Here is a 20,746-nt window from a genome sequence, read left to right on the forward strand (position 1 = left end):
TGGTTTCATAAACTCACCCCCAGTGCCCCCTACCCCATAAAAAGCCTTATTCAGAATAGTGGTTTGCGTGACCCGCTAAGGAAGATAATAACTCAGTAAAATTCAAAACAGTAACAATTACACATTTATTCAAACCCCCCCCCAAAGCTGTTTTATTTAATTTATTCATCAACTTGATCTAGTGATACCAGCTTTTCATTTATACCTCCAGCGCCTTCAGCTGCCCTCTTGCCTCTTAGCGACCCCCTGGATAATCTCTCTGCTCTCTAGAGAGTGATACTAGAGAGATTCCCATTTTGGGAACCACTGGCTTAGATTGTTGAACACTCAGGCTTTATTCAGGTTGTTGTTTTTTAAAATATATATATACTGGTTAGATCAACGAAGCGGAAAGTTTTAGTCTCTCAAAGTACATGATTAGGGAAGATGTTTGTCCAATGGACTCTCAACAGCTACGGACCGTGTTTTGGAAAGTTTGTTTTCCAGCATGACTAGAACAGCTGTGAGTGTATATCAGGAAAAGTGAAACACTTTGAAAGGCTTAGTGCCGGAATGTGCTCTGATAGCAGTCATTGTTGCTAACATTTAAAAACACAGTGCTTAAAGCATTTCTGCTCACCCTTGGGAAGCAATATAACACAGAACATTTCCTTTTACCATTCAATGTTGAAAACTGATTTTTTTTCTTTCCAGCAGCAAATAAAACCCACTTTTCAGCTGGAAACGTAAAGTGGATTTACCATAAGGGCTTAACGGTAGTAAGTAAAGCCTTCTAAAACATAAGTGGATTTAAAGAGCTGTTGAGATCTCTTGGTTCTGGAAGCTATATAAAGCCCAAGGGATACTCCTGGAAAACTCTGGGGAATGGCTTTGCTTGGGAACACAGCTGAATTCACATGTGGCTCTGCAGCATTATCTATTGAGGAGATCCTTACCTGTATTGCTACAACATGGAACTTGATAGTGACTGGAATAAACTTGGTTTGGGAGTCTACAGATCTTTGCATTGGTAAAGAACACGATGCTGTTTACATAATTCTTCAGCAACTGGTGGCCAGAATAGAAAATGTCAACATTCTCCCTCACTGGGGATGCTTTTCTCCCCAACTGCTCTATCTCAGGCTAGTGTTTCAGCCCCACACACTTCAACACTGCTATAGCCTCCATCATGTAGCCAGCAGGCCAAAAAATAAACTAGTTCAGGTCTTTTCTTTAACAGTTATTGCCATGTGTAATGAATCCCTCTTTGGGGGCATTCTCATTAGAGTTTTGGGGGTTCATGGGACCTTGACTCATCTCTAAATATCTTTGGGCATGTCATTTCCATCTTCTGTTGGTACGATATCAGGTGTCGTAACCTCAGAAGTTTGATGGCGATGATTAATTAGACAAAAACAGAAAAATTAATTGCACACTTAAATTGCTTTGAAGGACCAGGTATTGAAACATTAGAACATGTCCATCATGAATGAGAGATAGTTGAGGTGGGTGGAAGAGTGTTGGAGCCAGTTCTTGTCAGGTTGGAAGATGGGAGCAAGATGGTGATCTGCTACAACAGAGTCAAGGAAGTGTGACATGGAAATTTCTTAAGAGTGAGACAGTACTACATACTATTCTGGCTTATCTGGTCTGGTTAATTTTCCTGAGGTTTCCTCCTGTAGTTGGAGCTGGAGTACAACCCCACATAACGTCTCTCATGACACCTACGGTTTTCCTGGGAGTAGTTTGCAGACATCCATAGGGTTCCTTTTGAAGATAGACACTCAGGAGAGGAGGCTGCATTTGCCTGCACCATAATGGTGTCCTCAAATCTAGAAAGAACTACTACAGCAGTCCCTATCATCTCCCACTTTCTTGCAGAAAGCAGGGGACTGCTCCCAACCTTCCATCCCTGTCCTTAAAGTTAAAAATCTCCTGTTAAGTCCAGTAGGTGTAGCCTGTTCTGGCTTACCTGCTGTCCTGCTGATGTGTCATAGGAGTTGCAGCCCAAAGGTGGTCATGTAGAAGACAACACAGTGGAGAAAACTTGATAGAATTGTCAAGACTTGGCCAAATATTTTCCTTGGCTACAGTTCCAATTTTCTGTGCACTTAATGTTTATTCAATCACAGCAATACATGCATGGGGGAGGAAGGCAGTAAGAGGCCCAGAATATTTAGACAAACCGTACCTTTTCTGTCCCATTGATGTGTCACAAAAGGATAACAGCTTCTCACCATTTTGGATGGGAAGCAAGGTTGCCTTAAGGCCTACTTTCTTTCTAGTTCTATCCCCGTCCTCTCTACCCTCACCAACAAAGATGCCACTGTGCATATTATTAATCTGTGCCTTAGGGCCATTGAGAGCTGCAGGCGAGTTGATGCTGGCCAAAGTTAACTTATTCCAAGCACACTCTGATGAGACTTGGTTTTTGTCACATTGCATATCTATACCGATCTGTGGACTCCCCTGGTTCCAAAGTATGTAACTTGACACGGCTGCCAATTTGACATTTAGCAGCAGCCTGTACGTTGCTGAGCACTATAAATACTGTGCTTTCTAGAGAAGCTGAATGGTGTAGCACTACTCTTGGACTATTCTCTCTTGCCTTCATTGTGTCATATGCAGTAAGCTCTAGGTTTTTGTTTTGGGGGATCTTTTTCTTTTCTTTTCCTTTATCTCCTGTTTTGCATGGGATCACCCTTTGTAGCACCTAGTCTTCCTGCTTATGGGTTCTTTGATACACAGTCAGCATCCCTTATGGAGCCACTCAAGAGATAGCGATACCTGTCAGTCTTCGTCAGGTGGGACAGGGGCCTTTTGGGGACAAATTTGACATGGACTCTATTCACCTTCTCTTCTTTCTTTCCTTAAATGTCAAACTACTCATGGACACACCACTCATCACAGCCTCATTAAGCAGCTATACATACAGCCTTTTCCGAGGAAAGGGTTATGCCTCTGTTGTTACCATTCCTGAATGATCATTATATCCAATGAGGAGGAGTATGACACCCGAATGCTTGTGGATCATCTCAAAATCACTGGCTGGTCCAGTTGATATTTCATTGCTGCTCATTGGTTAGCCCCTGATTTACTCCTTGAACAAACCAGGGTGATCATTCTGCTATAGTGGGCTTCTGGAAGGCTACCCAACCATTCCTGTTGGTTGACCTCACACATGGCAGAAGCCCCTCCATAAATCTTAAGAGGAGGTTGCCTTCAAACCACTCCCATTGGCAGTGGCATTGAAGGAGAAAAAATGGGGAAGGTGACGGCTGAGAAAGCAGCTAGCCACACTTTTGCTGCTTTGGTGCCTCATATGTTGAGCATTTGACATTATTTGGAAGAGAAGAGGACTACATGTTGAGCATGGGGATGATGACAGGCTCAAAGCTTTACCTTTTCATATATTGCTCACCCTCTTGAGTGGCTTGGTAAGTCTGGTGCTAATGTGTATAACCCTCCTCAGGTTTTTTTCTTTCTCCTTCCCCATGTCCCCCTCTAACGTTTGTTTCTCCTCCCGCCCTTCACTGTGTCAGTCACAGCGCTCTTAAAACTCCCAGCTGGTCTTGTATTTATTTTATGCTTTCATTCTTCTTTAATAAGTACATTACTTGCAAGCAGTGAATTGAAAACAAAGCAAACGAATTAAAAACAAAAACAAATTACCATTAGTTGGTTGGACAGTTTCTTACTTTGTGTTACATTTAACTGTTCTTTTGACAGCCCAGTTTTTAAAGCCAGGTTCGTATGGAAATGCTTTCACTCCACCTGCACCGCTTTTGGAAATAGCATAACAGCTTCATTTGTCTGTTTCTTTTTAGTGCATTCATAACACAACACATGGAGCACAATGTCTCATCTGGGCGGTAGCTGTTTCCTTTTGCAGGAGTGGGAGTACAAGCACAGCTGTTTTTCTGTCAGAACTTCTTGCCAGCCTGATGTTGACATTTTTTATTGAATAACTTTCCCCATGTTTGCTGCATTTTCCCATATTAAAAGCCATGGAAAAGGTTTTTTTAAAAAATATATTATCACAGCTACTTATTCCACCCCACCCCGAACAATCTCAGCATCCATTTGCTGACAGAAATAGAGCCAAGCAGAGTGGTATGGGCATATTGAAGGAATCACAAGGTTTTCAGGAACACACAAAAAATCTAAACATATTCCAAACGAGCTAACCCCCAGCCATGTAAGGCCCAGTTAGGATTGAGCATGTTCAGTTGACCAAAAAATGAGTGCCAGTTGAAAAACAAATGGAAAACCAGGGAAAGAGGGGTTTTAATTTGTTTTCTCTGGCTCCTAATAGTGTATCCAGGAAAGGTGTGGCTGGCTGGAACCCTGAACAGGAGCGCTCCTGATAAGGACTGACAAGTGCCTATTAACTACCAAGTGCCCATTAACTATCACCACACTGACAGCGGAGTCCTGTACATGTCTATGCAAAAGTAAGCCCCATGCCGCTTAGTAGGTGTGCATAGGATTGCCACTTAAAATACACATGAACATACTCCCTACGTTCACGTATGAAGCTGCCTTGTGCTGGATCATATCATTGGTCCAGCTAATTAAGTATCGTCTACTCTTAACTGGCATGTGCTCGCCAAAGATTCAGGCAGAGAACTCTTTCTCAGCCCTACTGTCTGAGATCCCTGGGATATGCAAATCATGTGTTTGATCATTGAGCTATGGCCACCCATGGACATTGTGGTGGGGCAGCACCATTCAGCTGACTTCCTGAGTTGCTGCAGCTTCCTGGGGAAGAGAGAAGCAGGGAAGCTAGTGTCATGCAAATACACCAGGCCAGAATGGTTCCACTCCAACTTCTTCTTCTGTGCTGACCTCCTCACTGCCTCACCCATCCCTCTAAGCAGCAACTCAGTTGTCAGGAGGTCAATTGAGTGCCACTGCCCCATCATTCTGCCTGCTATTGGTTATGGCCCCAATTCCAGGGGTTTTCATGGCTTATGCGTAAATTTAAATGGCTTGAGGATTGTAAAAGATAAGACAGTAAAATTTTGGTGGGGTTTTGTTAATACTTTTTTCCTTTTTTGTTTTGCCTCTGCCAGAATTTGGCAGTAGCTTCGTTATATGAAACAAAGGAGGGCTTCTCATCTTTTCAGAAAAGGTTTGAGCCATTGTGCTCAAATCGGTTTTAAGAATTGCAGTAAAACAGTAAAATCCCACAAGACACTTTTGGTGACTACAAAGGAGCCATTTTCTAAAGTGCTCTGAAAATCACTTCATTGATGTGACCTATTTTTCCTGTAACAATTTTGTAAGTCCTGAGCACTGAATTTGAACAATTGGCCCAGCTCCATAATGAATGAAGCAGGTTATCTGGAAAATTTCTTCTGGAAAAAGAGGCAAATTTCAGTGCCTAAGGTTGAGCTGAAACTTTGAAGGTGGAGCTAAACGTTATCTCAACATGTGGATATTCCCAAATCTGTGTCAGGAGATGATGGTGAGGGTGAAGAGGGATGCTTGGTCTGTGCCCTCCCCTCTCTTCCTTCATATAGCCCTTTTTCTCTCGGCTGGGTTTGCTTCTAGTTTTGGAGCCTAGCTGGGGAAAACTCAGTAATTAAAAATAAAATAAAATTGTGGCAGGGACTAGCAAAGGAGTCTTGCCTTGGAAGGGTTATACACCCACAAATTGTTCTCTTCAAGCCCGTCTCCCTCATATTGACATTACGTAGGATTGGGAATCCTGCGTTTCCCTTGGAACATCTAGCTCCAGCTTCATTATGTATATCTTAGATCAGGGGTGGCTTCATGGATCACATCCTCCTCAGGATCATTCTCAGTGACCATATTTCACAGATGGGCAACACTGTCCATCTGTCAGTCCTGTGATGTCATTATGATGACACGTGATAGACAGGGGGACAGCCTTGCCAACCTGTAAAAAAAAATCCCTTGTGCAGTTCTGCAAGCTTCCTCCCACCCATTTAAACTCTCAATTAGGAGTTTTAAAGAGGAGCGTGCAAAGACTTTGAAAGGGTTCTGCAAGTCTCCCCACTCTCTCCCCGTAAGCGCCTGAAAGGGGAGTGTGAGGAGACTTGACAGAGGCTTCAAGACATCCCTGTGCTCCCATTCTGAACTCTGAAGGCTGAAATATGAGCTTTCCTTAAGCTAAGGTTACCAGACGTCCCTGTTTCCCGGGGACAGTCCCCGGATTGACAAATCAGTCCCCATACAAAATCCATTAAAGTTGAAAAGTGTCCCCGGATTGATTGAAAAATAATAATCTGGTTACCTTACCTTAAAACTGCCTTTAAATGTGATGACTTCGTTAATGCGCTTTGTAAAAGTACTGTTTGAAACAGCTTGTGCTGCTTCTTTGCTGCAGCAGTGCATGAGACGCTGCCATCCACCCTTCCTGCTTGCTGAAAAGAGAACGGTGAACTGTTTCAAACAGCACTTCTGCAAAGAGCTTTAATTCCTGCTCATCAGCTGAGTGGGGATTCAGTCCTGCTGCCTGGGCTGCACCATCCTGTTCCCTGCTGATAGCAGCAGGTGGGCGTGGCTTGAGGGAAATGGCTTCGCAGGCCATATTGGACACCCTGGTCAGCCAGGATTGGCCCAATGGTGAGAGGGTTCCCACCCCTAGATTATGTGGGATTTGTGGGATTTTAATTCTACCACTGTTGGCTAGTTGCCAAGGAATAAAGGTAAAGGGACCCCTGACCATTAGGTCCAGTCATGGCCGACTCGGGTTGCGGCGCTCATCGTGCTTTATTGGCTGAGGGAGCTGGTGTACAGCTTCTGGGTCATGTGGCCAGCATGACTAAGCCGCTTCTGGCAAACCAGAGCAGCACACGGAAACGCCGTTTACCTTCCCGCCGGAGCAGTACCTATTTATCTACTTGCACTTTTGACATGCTTTTGAACTGCTAGGTTGGCAGGAGCAGGGACTGAGCAACGGGAGCTCACCCCATTGCGGGGATTCGAACCACCGACCTTCTGATCGGCAAGTCCTAGGTTCTGTGGTTTAACCCACAGCGCCACCCGCGTCCCTTTGCCAAGGAATAGCTCTGGACAAATGATGAATGCAGCTTCCTCTCAACTTTGCTTCTAAAGTAATCCCCCAGGTATCCAAGCAAACTCCTTAGATACGCCTGAGCCCCAGGGCTTTCCTTGTTATAAATGCAGCGCTTAACCATAGGAGAAAACCTTTTTATTTTGTGCAAATAGCTGACACTGAATTGCTGCAGTACTTTCCCCTCCGCCTACATTAATTTTTGACCATTTTGATTTTCTTTTCAAAAGATGAGACATTATGCTTGTTGTGTTTTCTCCCTACATGCACTAATGGTTCCTTGCTGTTTTAACCTGTTGCTAGGCCTGTTCCATTCTAACATCTTAGTACTTCTGTTAGCTTACATGTGAAATGCATCACCCAGTTTGTGCTTGAGCTCATTTTATTTTATATTTTAAATTCCTTTTAATTGGTTAATATTTTCAATTTGTTTTGTATTTTTTTTACTAACCTCACTGTATATTTTCAGTTTAACAATTGGCTGCATGCTAATATATATATATATATATATATACACACATATATGTATATTATATATCTCTTGTTATATAATATATATATTATAATTGATTTATTTTTATTTTTAAAGAAAACCCAATCAAGTCTAGCCTGGATTTTGCTCTGATTGTGTTTTGGTTTCTAGTGGTGGGGGCAAGTCTGACACTTAACAACTTAACTTGGTCTCTTTAAAGTCTGACACACAAACAAGCTAAAAAAAAAAAGCAGACTAAGCACATCCGTCAGTTTTTCTTTGCACAAATCAAGTGGTGCTCTCTAGGTGATGGATATGATTGTATAAAGTAGCTTGATTTTATGCTTTTTAAATGTCATTTTTTTATTTTCTCCCCCATTGCTTCCCCTCCCCTTGTTATGCACAAAAGTTGCCCAGCACACCATCAGAAAGTGTGATGACCCTCCCTGAAACCCTGTTCCTGTGGAAAAATCTTGCCAGCAGGTGTTTTTTTGTTTTGTTTTTGTTTTTGTTAATTATTTTTTATTATGTAAATATCTTTTCCCTTTTACCGGGCATATATTGCTCGTAAGTAGTTTTTATTTTATTTCTTTTGCATGCATATATGTAGAAAAATGTCTTGTTCATAATGTGTTTCTGTGGAAGAGAAGAATATATTATTGGAATATTTTTGGTTTGTTTCTCTGTTCTGTCTGTCAGGATAATATTGGACACCGCTTGCTACAGAAGCATGGCTGGAAGCTGGGCCAGGGCTTGGGGAAATCTCTCCAGGGTAAGTAAGAAATCTGATTTGTTTAGAATGCTCATTTTACTTCTGCTTACATTTCTAGATTCCTCCCCTTCCCTCAGCCCTCTGATTGTACCCATTGAGTTTTATGTTTCTCATATTGCACTCAGTTTCTCTTAATACACACAGGTCTAGTATTGGGTTTATTTTGTGAAATATAGTTTTTATTTCACACAGACTGAAAGCAAGGAAGACAGTTGGAGTCAACTTAGAGAAATTTGTACGCTGTGCTCTTGATAGCTGACCATAGTACCACCATGATTTTGGGTTGCAGATGAAGGCACAACCAAAAAACAAAGAAAGAAGAAGATATGAACTGTCTCAACTAGCCAGAAAATGGTTCTTTTGCTGAGATGGTGTGGGTGTGTCCGAGAACAATGTGATTTGAAACTTGAGACAAAGAGGATGTAAAAGACGTTAACTTTAATTTAGTCAGGTGCTTGTTGAGAGGTTAAATGTCTTGATTTGACTAGTGTTTGACAGTTTCTAATTCCTTCCTTTTCCTGTTGTAACCTTTTAATTTGGACTTTAAAAAAATTATTATGAGAGAATAACTGATATGAGAGTTTTACCGCATTTGAGCTCTGGGGTGCTGTGTTGGGTAACCAACTTTTCAATTCCAAACTGGAGACTCCGTGAGTCATTTGCAGAGTGTGATATAGGCCAGCCAGAGGAATAAAGAGACAAGTTTTGTTTTCTTCCTGGAAGCAGAATCCAGGCAGTTGTTGGAACCTAAGAATTACTGCATTGTCAGACTGGTTATTTGGTTTAGCTCACTGTTAGGAGTTCTCTTTTGGTAAGTTCCCTGATGGGAGTATTGCCATCAAACTCCTGATGCTCACTGCCTGGCTATCGTGTGTGTGTGTGTGTGTGTGTGTGTGTGTGTGTGTGTTTGTTCATTTTACGAGGAATCACTATGTGGAATGCACCACAGAGGGTAATGCAGGAATACACTTGTATTCACTTAATTGATCCTTCTATGCAAGCTGATACTCCAGGTCGAGTACATGAACAGTCCAAACAAAGTATTCAGTGCTGTCCTTTATACTTTTTTCTGCAAGCCAAGCCATGAGAACTTTCAATATTCATTTGATGACACACACCATGAAAGGGCCCCTATTCAGATAAAAACGGGGGAGCAGTTCTTCCGGTAGTGCAGTTTACAAGTAAAGTTTAAATTGTGTAAAATGTTAAATGGGGTGTGAAGGGCATAATATGATTTGAGAGGCTAATTTTCTTGAGTTCTGGGGAGAGTGGATCAAGTTTCAAAATAAGTTTGACTTTCATATGCAGAGCTGCAGTTTGATTTAACTGTGTTCCTCAATTTGGTTCCCAGGGCACCATCAGACCCCCACCCCATGCTGCCCAGCAAGCTCTTGCGTCTCTTCCAGTTTTTTTTTCATAACAGTTGGTTGCCAGGGATGTTGGCTGTGGTTTCTTTTTGTCTTTTGTTTTAGTTGGGTGTTTTTGGGTGTTTTCTTTTTGTCTTTTGTTTTAGTTGGGTGTTTTTTTGGTATAGATATTCTGCTTGCTTGCTTTGCTGGGGGTTCGGGGATGGGAGCAGATTCTAAGTCATGGGTAGGCAAACTAAGGCCCGGGGTCCGGATGCCGCCCAATTGCCTTCTCAATCTGGCCCGCGGACGGTCTGGGTATCAGCGTGTTTTTACATGAGTAGAATGTGTCCTTTTATTTAAAATGCATCTCTGCGTTATTTGTGGGGCATAGGAATTCGTTCATCCCCCCAAAAAAATATAGTCCGGCCCCCCACAAGGTCTGGACTGGCCCTCTGTAGAAAAAGTACGCTGACCCCTGTTCTAAGCATCACCAGTTTTTCTTTTGTGAAATGGGTATTTGTATGGTGACATGATGTCCTCATGTGCCCCCAGGCCCAGAAAGACTGGGGACCCCTGATTTAAGCTATTTTCCCATCAAACATTTTCAGCATGGCTTCTTCCTGGACTGCTGCATGCTAAGGTGCAGAATCTTCACATACACATTAACTATATTGCAACCAGCTGTGATGGGCGTGGACTGGATGGGAGGTTGTCTGCTCTTGATGAGGTTACACTCCCTCTGAAGGAGCGGGGACATAGCTCGGGGGTACGTCTGAATCCTTTGCTGTTGCTTGAGGCTCAAGTGGCCTTAGTGGTGCAGAGCACCTTCCCACAGCATTGGCTGGTGGCCCAGCTGTGCCCACCTGGACAGAGATAGTGGTTGTCTATGCTCCAGTAACCTCTAATTAGATTACTGCAACACATACGTAGGGCTGCCTCTGAAGATGGATCAGAAACTTTAGCTGGTGCAGAATTCAGCAGCCAGGTTGCTCACCAGAGCAAGACGGTTTGAGCATTATTACGTTGATCCTGGACCGACTGCGCTGGCTGCCAAATAGTTTCTGGGTCCATTTCAAAGTGCTGGTTTTGACCTATAAAGCCCTAAACAGCTCAGGACTGCAAAATACCTCTCTCCATTTGAACCTATCTAGACCCTGCAACCATCACCTGAGGCCTTTTCTGTGGGGCTCCCCATTTGTGGAATGCTTTCCCCAGGGAATCTTGCCTGGCACCTTCATTGCATATTTTTACGTGCCAGGTGAAACAGATCTTTGGCTGATTAACCAACATTATGTGCCTTTTTAAATGTGTTTTTGGGAGGAGTGTTATTGGTTTGTTGTTTGTTTCGTTACATATTTTTTATTCTTAATTTTCTGTTGTGAACTGCCCTGTGATCTTCGGGTGAAGGGTGGTATACAAATTTAATAAATAATAACAATAATCCTGTGTTGGTATTGTAAGAGAACCAAAGGAGGGTGTTCCAGATTTCATTCTGAAACCTTCAGGGAAGAAGGCAAGAGGCAGAAATCTTGTGACCAAAAGCTGTCACGTGTTCATTCCCTCTTCGCCTTCCATGTTTATAAATGCTAAGCTAGGAGAGATGTCCCTCTGGTATTTTTTTGTATAGGATCTTCTTCTGTGCATGCACGTGCACGTGCACAAACACACACACATATACACATGTGTCATGGCAGGCACCCCACAGTGTGAGAACTGCTGGTTAGCACCATTCTCTACATCAACAAGGGATGCGGGTGGCGCTGTGGGTTAAACCACAGAGCCTAGGACTTGCTGATCAGAAGGTCGGAGGTTCGAATCCCCACAACAGGGTGAGCTCCCGTTGCTTGGTCCCTGCTCCTGCCAACCTAGCAGTTTGAAAGCACGTCAAAGTGCAAGTAGATAAATAGGTACCACTCCAGCGGGAAGGTAAACAGCGCTTCCGTGCGCTGCTCTGGTTCGCCAGAAGCGGCTTAGCCATGCTGGCCACATGACCCAGAAGCTGTACGCCAGCCCCCTCGGCCAGTAAAGCAAGATGAGCGCCACAACCCCAGAGTCTTCCGTGACTGGACCTAATGGTCAGGGGTCCCTTTACCTTTACCTCTACATCATCAAACAAATGAAGTTTTTTTTCCAGATTTCAGTTTTGTGCCTTTCCCCCTGCTATTGAAAGCTCCAGTTGAAATCTATTCTGTTAACTTCCACTATTTATACATCATTGGAGGTGTGAACTGCAGCTCCCTTTGTCATGAAAAGAATATTCTGAGCTCCTGCGGCTGGAGCTGTGCCTAGAAAGCATATTTAAAATTCTGGCATAATGAGGATCAATTGAATTTAGTCCTCTTATCACCACACCCAGCCTCTTGTGGAATGTTGAAAGAGTGAACAGCACTCCCATGGATTCCAGTTGTTGTATGGCCAAGGAATAGCCATTCAAGAGGTGAGGGAAGGGGGCTGCTGCCCGCAGACATTTTTTTCCTCCACCGGTGCATTTTGGGAACTTTCTGCCATTTCCTGCAAGGCTTTGAACAATCTCCTTGTGTGTTTTTTGAATGGCCACTTGTATGAGAAGAATACTCTTGCTGCCTGCTTGTTCATTCAGTCGGCCTGTTCAGCCCAGTCTGTCTCAAAGGCCTGTGTGTAGAGAGGCTTTATAATGGTCAGTAAACAGCACACTGCAGCATCTTTGGACTGCAGCATAGCTGCAGCACCACAACCCCCAGCAAATGGGAGCTAGTTGAGTGGAATGATTGTTAATATTGGTTTGAAATACTGGTTTGAATAATCTATAGACACGCTCTTGAAATAATTACATTCTGTGTCAGCTTCCTACGGTACAATGTATACAGCAGAGCCATTTTATCAAGATGTCTAAAGAGAGATAGCTCTGACTGAAGAATCAAATAGCTTTTCTAAATTCCTTTTGTAAAACAAAACATTGCCACACTGGTGTCTTACGTAAATACAGAGGGTGAGGGGAATCAAATTGGTTTAATCGCAATTATTGCTGTCCTCACCTAGAGTGGTTGGCAGAGAAGTGCTGTCATAGATGCAGCTGGACTGTCTCCTGTCAACTTCCTCCTTCCAGCTCACCCGTATAGCTAGGCCTTCCCGGGTGCAGGTATTTGAGAGTGTGGGATTGTGCTGAATAAGTGTCTCCAGGGAACACTCTGCACATTCCAGAGCACACTTGCAGGAGCAGCATGGGCTGTACATTGCCAATTGCACCAAAGCCCCACATTAGAAATGTTGGTGTAGTTCCTGAAATCCAGTGCATGGTTTGGGTTTTGAAATGAACAAGAGAGGCAGGCTGCAGTTCAGGGTAGCTTGAATCCCCCTCCCCCCCCCAAAAAAAAGAAAAAACCTGTGCATGGTTGCTGGCTTTACACAATCTCCTAGTTAAAGGCAGAGAGCTGAGATGGATGATTATTCAGAGGTTGCCATGGGTATGGCGGTCTTGCAACTCTCATTGGGATTTAGCAGCAGCTACCAATTCTCTGCTAACACAGTATAAACTCTACTTAGATGCACTCCACTGACTTTGATTCTCCTATCTACACATCTGGTTGTCAGAATATCAAGGCTTTTGATACTGATGACAGAGGAATTTAAATGTATTCAATCGTGTGCGGAGAGCTAGGAGGTAAAAATGTAACATTGGCAGCAAAGGACATCCATGATATCTCCATTTCTCCCTCTCCCAAATTAAAATTTGATTCTCGCACACCTCTGTTCTTGTTAAGATTCTGTATATTTTCTGAGTGCTGAAGCTGAAACAAAATCACCTATCAATCAGGAGCAGAGGGAGAGATACCCAAGCACTTCAATTTGGGGTGAAGCTGCACTTCCTATTCAAATACCAGTCTTCTGCTTCCACCTTCATTTTAGCAATTAAATACTCCTCCTGTTCACTGTGTGTAGGTTGTCACTTGAGTGAAGATTAAATTAATGTTCCTCTCCACTCCATGTTGAGCAGACAATGAATTACTATCCCATATTCCTCTGCATTGAATGGGAAATGTCCCCAGTTGAAAAGTGCATTTTGACTAGCTGTATCTGTTCTAGAGGACCAAACTCTCACCTCCGAGGCTGTCTATGCTTGCTTCTTTACCAGTTGCTTCTGGAAAGCTCCAAATGATTGCTGGATTCAGCTGCTACTAGTCAAGTATACAAACTCGTACAATAAACTGGAGGTAAATTGCCAGTGGTAGTAATTATTGGTCTGAAGGCTCCCACAAGTTAGTTAGAGACAGGAAGCCTTCCTACCATTAATGGTGGTGAAAGGCTTTATGTTTTGCAGATGTGCTTGGGAATGCCCAGGTTTCTGGTAGCATCTGTACATCCCCCATATCCAAAGCAGGTGTAGTACACATCATGGTGTTACCCTGCATTCCTTTTTAGCAGCCCGAGTGTGTGCATTTGAAATGGTGATGGTAGCCTGGAGAACTAAGCTGCTGTTGTCTACTGAGTGTACCAACAGAAAGAATGCTTCATATTCCTGTGTGTTTTTCTTAAGGGTGGTACTCCAGATGCATTTTCCTTCCTTTAAATGGAAAGTCTCCTTTTCTCTTTTCATGTTTGGTTATATGTAATGCAATCTTAATTTTGGCTCACTTGCTTCAGGAAATAGCCATAGCAGCTATTTCTGTATTAGTGTGGTGCACTCTATGTGGGGATGCCCTGGAGTCTGATCTGGGAGCTTCAGCTAGTGCAGAATGTTGTGGCTAGACCGGTACTGGGAGCAGGCTACTGCCAACACATGACACTCGTGTTAAAAGACTTGCACTGGCTTCCCATCTGCAACCAGGCCAGGGTCAAGGTTTTTCTACTAGTGTACAGAGCCCTGAATAACTTAGGCTCAGAATGCCTTTCCCTGTATATGCCAAATTGATCACTGAGATCATCTGATGGAGCTTGGTGGTCATCCATGGACCAGAAGTGCAACACATATCAACGAGGTTATGACTTCAGTGTTGTGGGCCCAACTCTGGAACTCCCACCAGAACTCAGGCACTGTCCCTGCTGAATTTCAGGTGACTGGTTAAAATCACTTTACAGTATTTCAGGAAGCATTTGCATCATGAACGCTTCTCTGATGTTGTACAATTTTCTGATGTTCTTTGTTTAAATTTATGGGGTTTAATTTCTTCTAAATTTTGCATATTTTTATTGTTGTAAGCTGCTTTGAGACCTAGATGCTGAAATGCAGGATATAAATTTTAACAGCAACAATGTTTATAGGATGGACTTTTAAACATGGGTCATTTTAAAAGGCTCAGTGAGTTAGGTCAAGAGGGCTTTCATCAGTGTTTTCATGCATGGTCTGGTGAGGAAAAGGACCACTGTTGAACTGCCTCTTGAGAAAATGTTTGTTCTCCATCCTATCCCAGTTAATGGCTGCATCAGATAATAACAAAGTTTGTTTTATTGTTATGTGAACAAGCCATAGGCATGGAGGAGAGAACAAGCTTTTGCTGCGGTTAACCATGGTTTAGTGTTTTATCTGAACCTGGGCAAACTGTGACTAGTCTTAACTATGGATTACTGAAAGAAGCCAATTTAATAAACCATGGCTTAAAATTGGCTTGTTTCAGTAAATGCTTTTTCTGGGTTTAGATAATAAACTGTGATCATTATATTCAACTGCAGCCACTGATTTTGGTCAGTGTTAAGCTAAAATACTCAGTTCTGCTCCTGTAACAGTGTAATGGCAAGTACAATACTGTGCTTAAAAAGTTATTGAATTGCATTAGAGTGGGTGAAACAGTGCTAAGCAACCATTGTTTCCAGACTACTTTCCCCAGATCACTCCACCATTTCCAATGATGGTGGGCAGCTTGGGTAGGCATTGTAAGAGGATGGGTACATTTTCCCTCCAAGCATATTTCAGAGTGGCTTCTTTGTCTTCTTGTGTTATAGTGGTCTATACAAGAACAGTGATTCAACCTTTTCTGAAAAGCAGAATGCAGCCACTTCAGCTGCTTAGCAACACTTTGTCCTTGTTAGTGAAGATGTAGCAAAATGGTTACCTAGAGAGCATAGTATCTTGATTTTGTACAAGTTTAATAGGCAGCTGATTCCCACCCCCAAAGCGGAAAGTGTTGATTATTTGAACTGTATCAGGGCATGGCTCAACCAGAAGTGTTGCTTATGGTTGAGAATGGGCTATGGGTGCCTGAAGTTGTATTCCTAAATGGCAGGCCTTTGCAAAAGGCTGTACACAGACCCTGCTTAGGGTCGTCCTCTGCCAAGGACCACCATTGAAGTGACGTGGCCCTTCAACACTAGACCCATTAGAGGGGACAGGCTTCTTTGCTCCAGAAAGGATGGTTAAGTCAGGTCATGTTCCATTGCTTGGCTCCCTCTGGGCTACTGACCTAGGTTTGCTTGGGGATCACATGACCCCTTCAGAGTCTTCCCACAAGGAAGGCATTTGGTTTCTTTAGAAAGGGCAGATAAATTAATCCTTATTTTCAGCTGGTTGGTTGGGAGGTACAAGTGAGGTCTCTTCTGAAATCATTGTCTTTGAGCTGCTACCCAGTCTCTGCTTCTTCCCATCTTACTATTGTGGCTTTTATTATTTCCCTAAAATGTCCCTTGTCTATGCTTGACTTGTGCCTACAGCATGAATGTCCACTTAGATAATCTGGTTGGTCTAGCTTTTGATAGTGCTACAGATAGGCCAGATAAGATCAGCCCAAACCTGCTCTCTACTACCTTCCAACCTCCAGTGATATAGTTTATTACCAATTAACTCATGTATGAGAGGCATCCAACCTGTTCTGGAGACAGTTGCACTTCTGCTAAAGGACCTGGTTCATAGCTTGGGGGCTCTCCTGGGTCCATTATATCACAGAAGCTACAAATGGCCTTGGTGCTATGTGTCTTTTACGAGCTTTAAGACATATCTGGGTGACTAGCCTATCTTGATGTAGATAACCTGGCTTTTGTGGTCTGTGGTCTAGTAAACGTCTGCCTGGAATTCGTGCAATGTGTTGTTGTGTGTGGAGCTGCTTTTGAACACAGTTTAGAAACTTCAGTTGCTGCAGAATGTAGTGATTAGGTTATTAACAGGGACAGGGCATTCTGACCATATTATGCCAATCCTTGCCTGCTTGTGCTGGCTTCCAGTTTGTTTCCAGGCCCAGTCTGAGTGCTGGTTTTAACCTCTAAACCAGGGTGGTCCCATGGTCAATATCTTTTTTGGGCAGCCCTCGGGAACATTTGACATTCCTCCTGAGCCCTCATACTGCCTTCCCTAACAACAACAACAACAATTTATTATTTGTACCCCACCCATCTGGCTGGGTTTCCCCAGCCACTCTGGGCAGCTTCCACAAAATGTCACACATTAAAAACTTCCCTGAACAGGGCTGCCTTAAGATGTCTTCTGAATGTCAGTTGTTTATCTCTTTGACATCTGATGGGAGGGTGTTCCACAGGGCGGGTGCCATTACCAAGAAGGCCCTCTGCCTGGTTCCCTGTAGCTTTGCTTCTCGCAATGAGGAAACCACCAGAAGGCCCTCAGCGCTGGACCTCAGCGTCCGGGCAGAACAATGGGGGTGGAGACGCTCCTTCAGGTATACTGGGCTGAGGAAAGTGTAGTGTTGGGCTTTGGGAAGGAGGCATGAGGGCTCTGACAGGGACCCAGAGTCCTCCTACCTCCTTCCCAAAGCCTACCTAGCACTTTCCCAGCTTTGGGAACGAGGTGGGAGGGTCTAGGATTCTTTCAGATCTTCATGTCTCCTTCCCAAAGTCCGACACCTTGTTTAGCCGGCTTTGGGAAGCCAGTGGGGGGGCTGGAGGGTCTTCAAATTTTGGGCTTGCTCCTCGCCCCCAGTCGACAAGGCAGTGTGTGGCCCGTGAGTTCTGTATCAAAGTATTCTTGCAGCCCACTTGATGTGAAAATTTGGGCCACCCTGTTATAAACTAAAGCTTACACAGCTTAGGGACCTGTTACCTGATGTAACACTTCTTTGCACTAGGAACTACTCAGGTCTTAAGATCATGCCCTCCTCCTTCTGAGGCGCAAAGGGTGGCAGTGAGAGGGTTTTCAGTGGTGACCCACTGCAGTGGTACCTCACAAGACGAATGCCTCGTAAGACGAAAAACTCACAAGACGAAAGAGTTTTTCGTTTTTTGAGTTGCTTCGCAAGACGAATTTCCCTATGGGCTTGCTTCACAAGACGAAAATGTCTTGCAAGTTTGTTTCCTTTGTCTTGCAAGTTTGTTTCCTTTTTCTTAAAACCGTGCATTCAGGGGGTGCAGTTGCGACTTGACTTCGAGGAGCAACTCATAGCACGCGGCGTGGTAGCCTTTTTTGAGGTTTTTGAAGACTTTGGTGATTTTTGAAGCTTTTCCAAAATCCGTGCTTCGCAAGACGAAAAAATCGCAAGACGAAAAAACTCACAGAACGAATTAAGTTCGTCTTGCGAGGCACCACTGTACTTTGTAGAATGTGTTCCCCAACTCAACTGGCTCATGCCATTCTGACATCTGGTGAAGATCTTTAATTTTCTCCCAGGCTAATAACAATAACAACAATAATCAATCTGTTTCAATATATGTTATTATCTTGTTCCCTATAAATAGACAGTTGGCTTTAATTTGCGTTTACTGATTATTAGGTGTATTATAATCACCTACCGTATAATCAAGATTACATTGACTTGTGTTAACTTTTTATCACCTAGAGGTTACAGTGTTAGGCAACTGACAAGTTGAAAATTATTATATCATATATCATATCATATCATATATCAATAATATAGATGGAACTTTCCTTCCTGTCAAGATGAATGTGGCACAGTGAAGAACAATGTATATGCTTCCATAGTTTAAATATAGGAAGAAATCTAGATGTTTTAGGCCAGGCATTGTTTGAGATGTGTACACCTCAAGGTGAAAGTCCTATGTGAAAAAGGAGAAGTATTCCATTCCTGAAGAGCAAAGAGCTACTTGTGAGGAGCCTGCTATAAGTCAGCCGGATATTTTGTTGTACCTCTTGGCTTATAAAACCAGTTGTGCAGAAAGGAGCGTGACTGGCATATGCTTTCATATCTGGGACCAGATGTTGGAAGACAGCAAGGAGGAGGTAAATTATTCATAGTGAAACCAATGCATGCAATAATAGTTGTACTGGTGCAGGAAAGGAAGGTGGCAGGAATAGACAATGAAAGCAAAAGATCACATGAATATATTCAACAGGAGAACAAAGCAGAAAGAAACAAACTAAAAATGAAGCTAGCTGCATAAATGAGGATTCCCGTATGACCAAGTACTTGTAGCATTTTATTGCCAGCAAGAGAAGGCAGAGATTGCCACACTGGAAGTCAAATTATAGCTTTCATCATAATTGTTCAGGGTTGAGGAACCTTGGCCACCCCCATCCCTGTTTTTATCTGGCCTTTTGCAACTTCCCCATTGTCCTTATGAATATTAATTCTCTGCTTCTTCTGGAAAAGCTGTGCCTGCATTGGCATGGGCCATTGTTAACATGGGGGTAATATTTATGAAAAATTACACTTTTGCCCGTACACTTTTGTGTCTGTGTGCATGGGAAAAGGTGACAGGCCATATTCAGGCTGAGCTATATAACCTGGAAAGTACAGTGGTATCTTGGGTTACAAACACCTCAGGTTACAGACTCTGCTAACCCAGAAGTAGTACCTCGGGTTAAGAACTTTACCTCAGGATGAGAACAGAAATTGTGTGCTGGTGGTGCGGTGACAGCGGGAGGCCCCATTAGCTAAAGTGGTACCTCAGGTTAAGAATGGTTTCAGGTTAAGAACGGACCTCCGGAACAAATTAAGTTCATAACCAGAGGTACCACTGTATATGTGAAGCATCCAAGGACAATGTCTCACTTTTTTTTTCTGAGATCCAGCGCTGATGGCCTTCTGGCGGTTCCCTCATTGCGAGAAGTGAGGTTACAGGGGACCAGAGAGAGGGCCTTGTCAGTAGTGGCACCCGCCCTGTGGAACGCCCTCCCATCAGATGTCAAGGAAATAAGCAGCTATCTTATTTTTAAAAGACATCTGAAGGCAGTCCTGTTTAGAAAATTTTTTAATATTTAATGCTATATTGTTTTTAACACTCAATTGGGAGCCGCCCAGAGTGGCTGGGAAAACTCAGCCAGATGTTGTTGTTTAGTCGTGTCCGACTCTTCGTGACCCCATGGACCAGAGAACGCCAGGCACTCCTGTCTTCCACTGCCTCCCACAGTTTGGTCAAACTCATGCTGGTAGCTTCAAGAACACTATCCAACCATCTCGTCCTCTGTCGTCCCCTTCTCCTTGTGCCCTCCATCTTTCCCAACATCAGGGTCTTTTCCAGGGAGTCTTCTCTTCTCATGAGGTGGCCAAAGTATTGGAGCCTCAGCTTCAGGATCTGTCCTTCCAGTGAGCACTCAGGGCTGATTTCCTTCAGAATGGATAGGTTTGATCTTCTTGCAGTCCATGGGACTCTCAAGAGTCTCCTCCAGCACCAGAATTCTAAAGCATCAATTCTTCAGCGATCAGCCTTCTTTATGGTCCAGCTCTCACTTCCATACATCACTACTGGGAAAACCATAGCTTTAACTATTATAGACCTTTGTTGGCAAGGTGATGTCTCTACTTTTTAAGATGCTGTCTAGGTTTGTCATTGCTTTTCTCCCAAGAAGCAGGCGTCTTTTAATTTCGTGGCTGCTGTCACCATCTGCAGTGTTCATGGAGCCCAAGAAAGTAAAATCTCTCACTACCTCCATTTCTTCCCCTTCTATTTGCCAGGAGGTGATGGGACCAGTGGCCATGATCTTCCTTTTTTTGATGTTGAGCTTCAGACCATATTTTGCGCTCTCCTCTTTCACCCTCAATTTCAGCCAGATGGGTGGGGTATAAATATATTATCATCATCATCATCATCATCTAGTTACAACCCCTGGAGATTGAACCTCTCCCTTGAAAAGACTTTGCTACACTGCAAGAAAAGTCACCCTTTTCAGAAGTTTGAAAGAAGCCCAAGAAGACACTGTTAACACCTTTTTGTTGAAGATAGGTCTACAAGCAGTGGGTTCAGCTAAGGCAAGATGGAGCTGGTGTAGCATGATAGCTAAAGGGTATGAGCTGAGGATTCCCTGAATCACCTTAACC

General features: G+C 43.4%; 1 protein-coding gene across 7 annotated transcripts in view; it reads left to right on the forward strand.

Moving 5' to 3' along the window:
* The window catches only part of GPATCH8 (G-patch domain containing 8), an 81,073-nt gene that overhangs the window by 26,414 nt on the left and 33,913 nt on the right, over positions 1-20,746 (forward strand). For 4 of the 7 annotated variants that reach the window (XM_079949252.1, XM_079949253.1, XM_079949258.1 and 1 more), the window contains one exon: positions 8,196-8,268. In XM_079949252.1, coding sequence (XP_079805378.1) covers positions 8,196-8,268 — 73 coding nt within the window. Of the gene's footprint in view, positions 1-3,708; positions 3,727-7,958; positions 7,980-8,195; positions 8,269-20,746 lie in introns of those variants that run through there. The other 3 variants (XM_079949257.1, XM_079949254.1, XM_079949256.1) reach the window with 2 other exon arrangements.

This window comes from Podarcis cretensis (assembly GCF_951804945.1).
Source record: "Podarcis cretensis genome assembly, chromosome: 13".
Classification (NCBI taxonomy): Eukaryota; Metazoa; Chordata; class Lepidosauria; order Squamata; family Lacertidae; genus Podarcis; species Podarcis cretensis.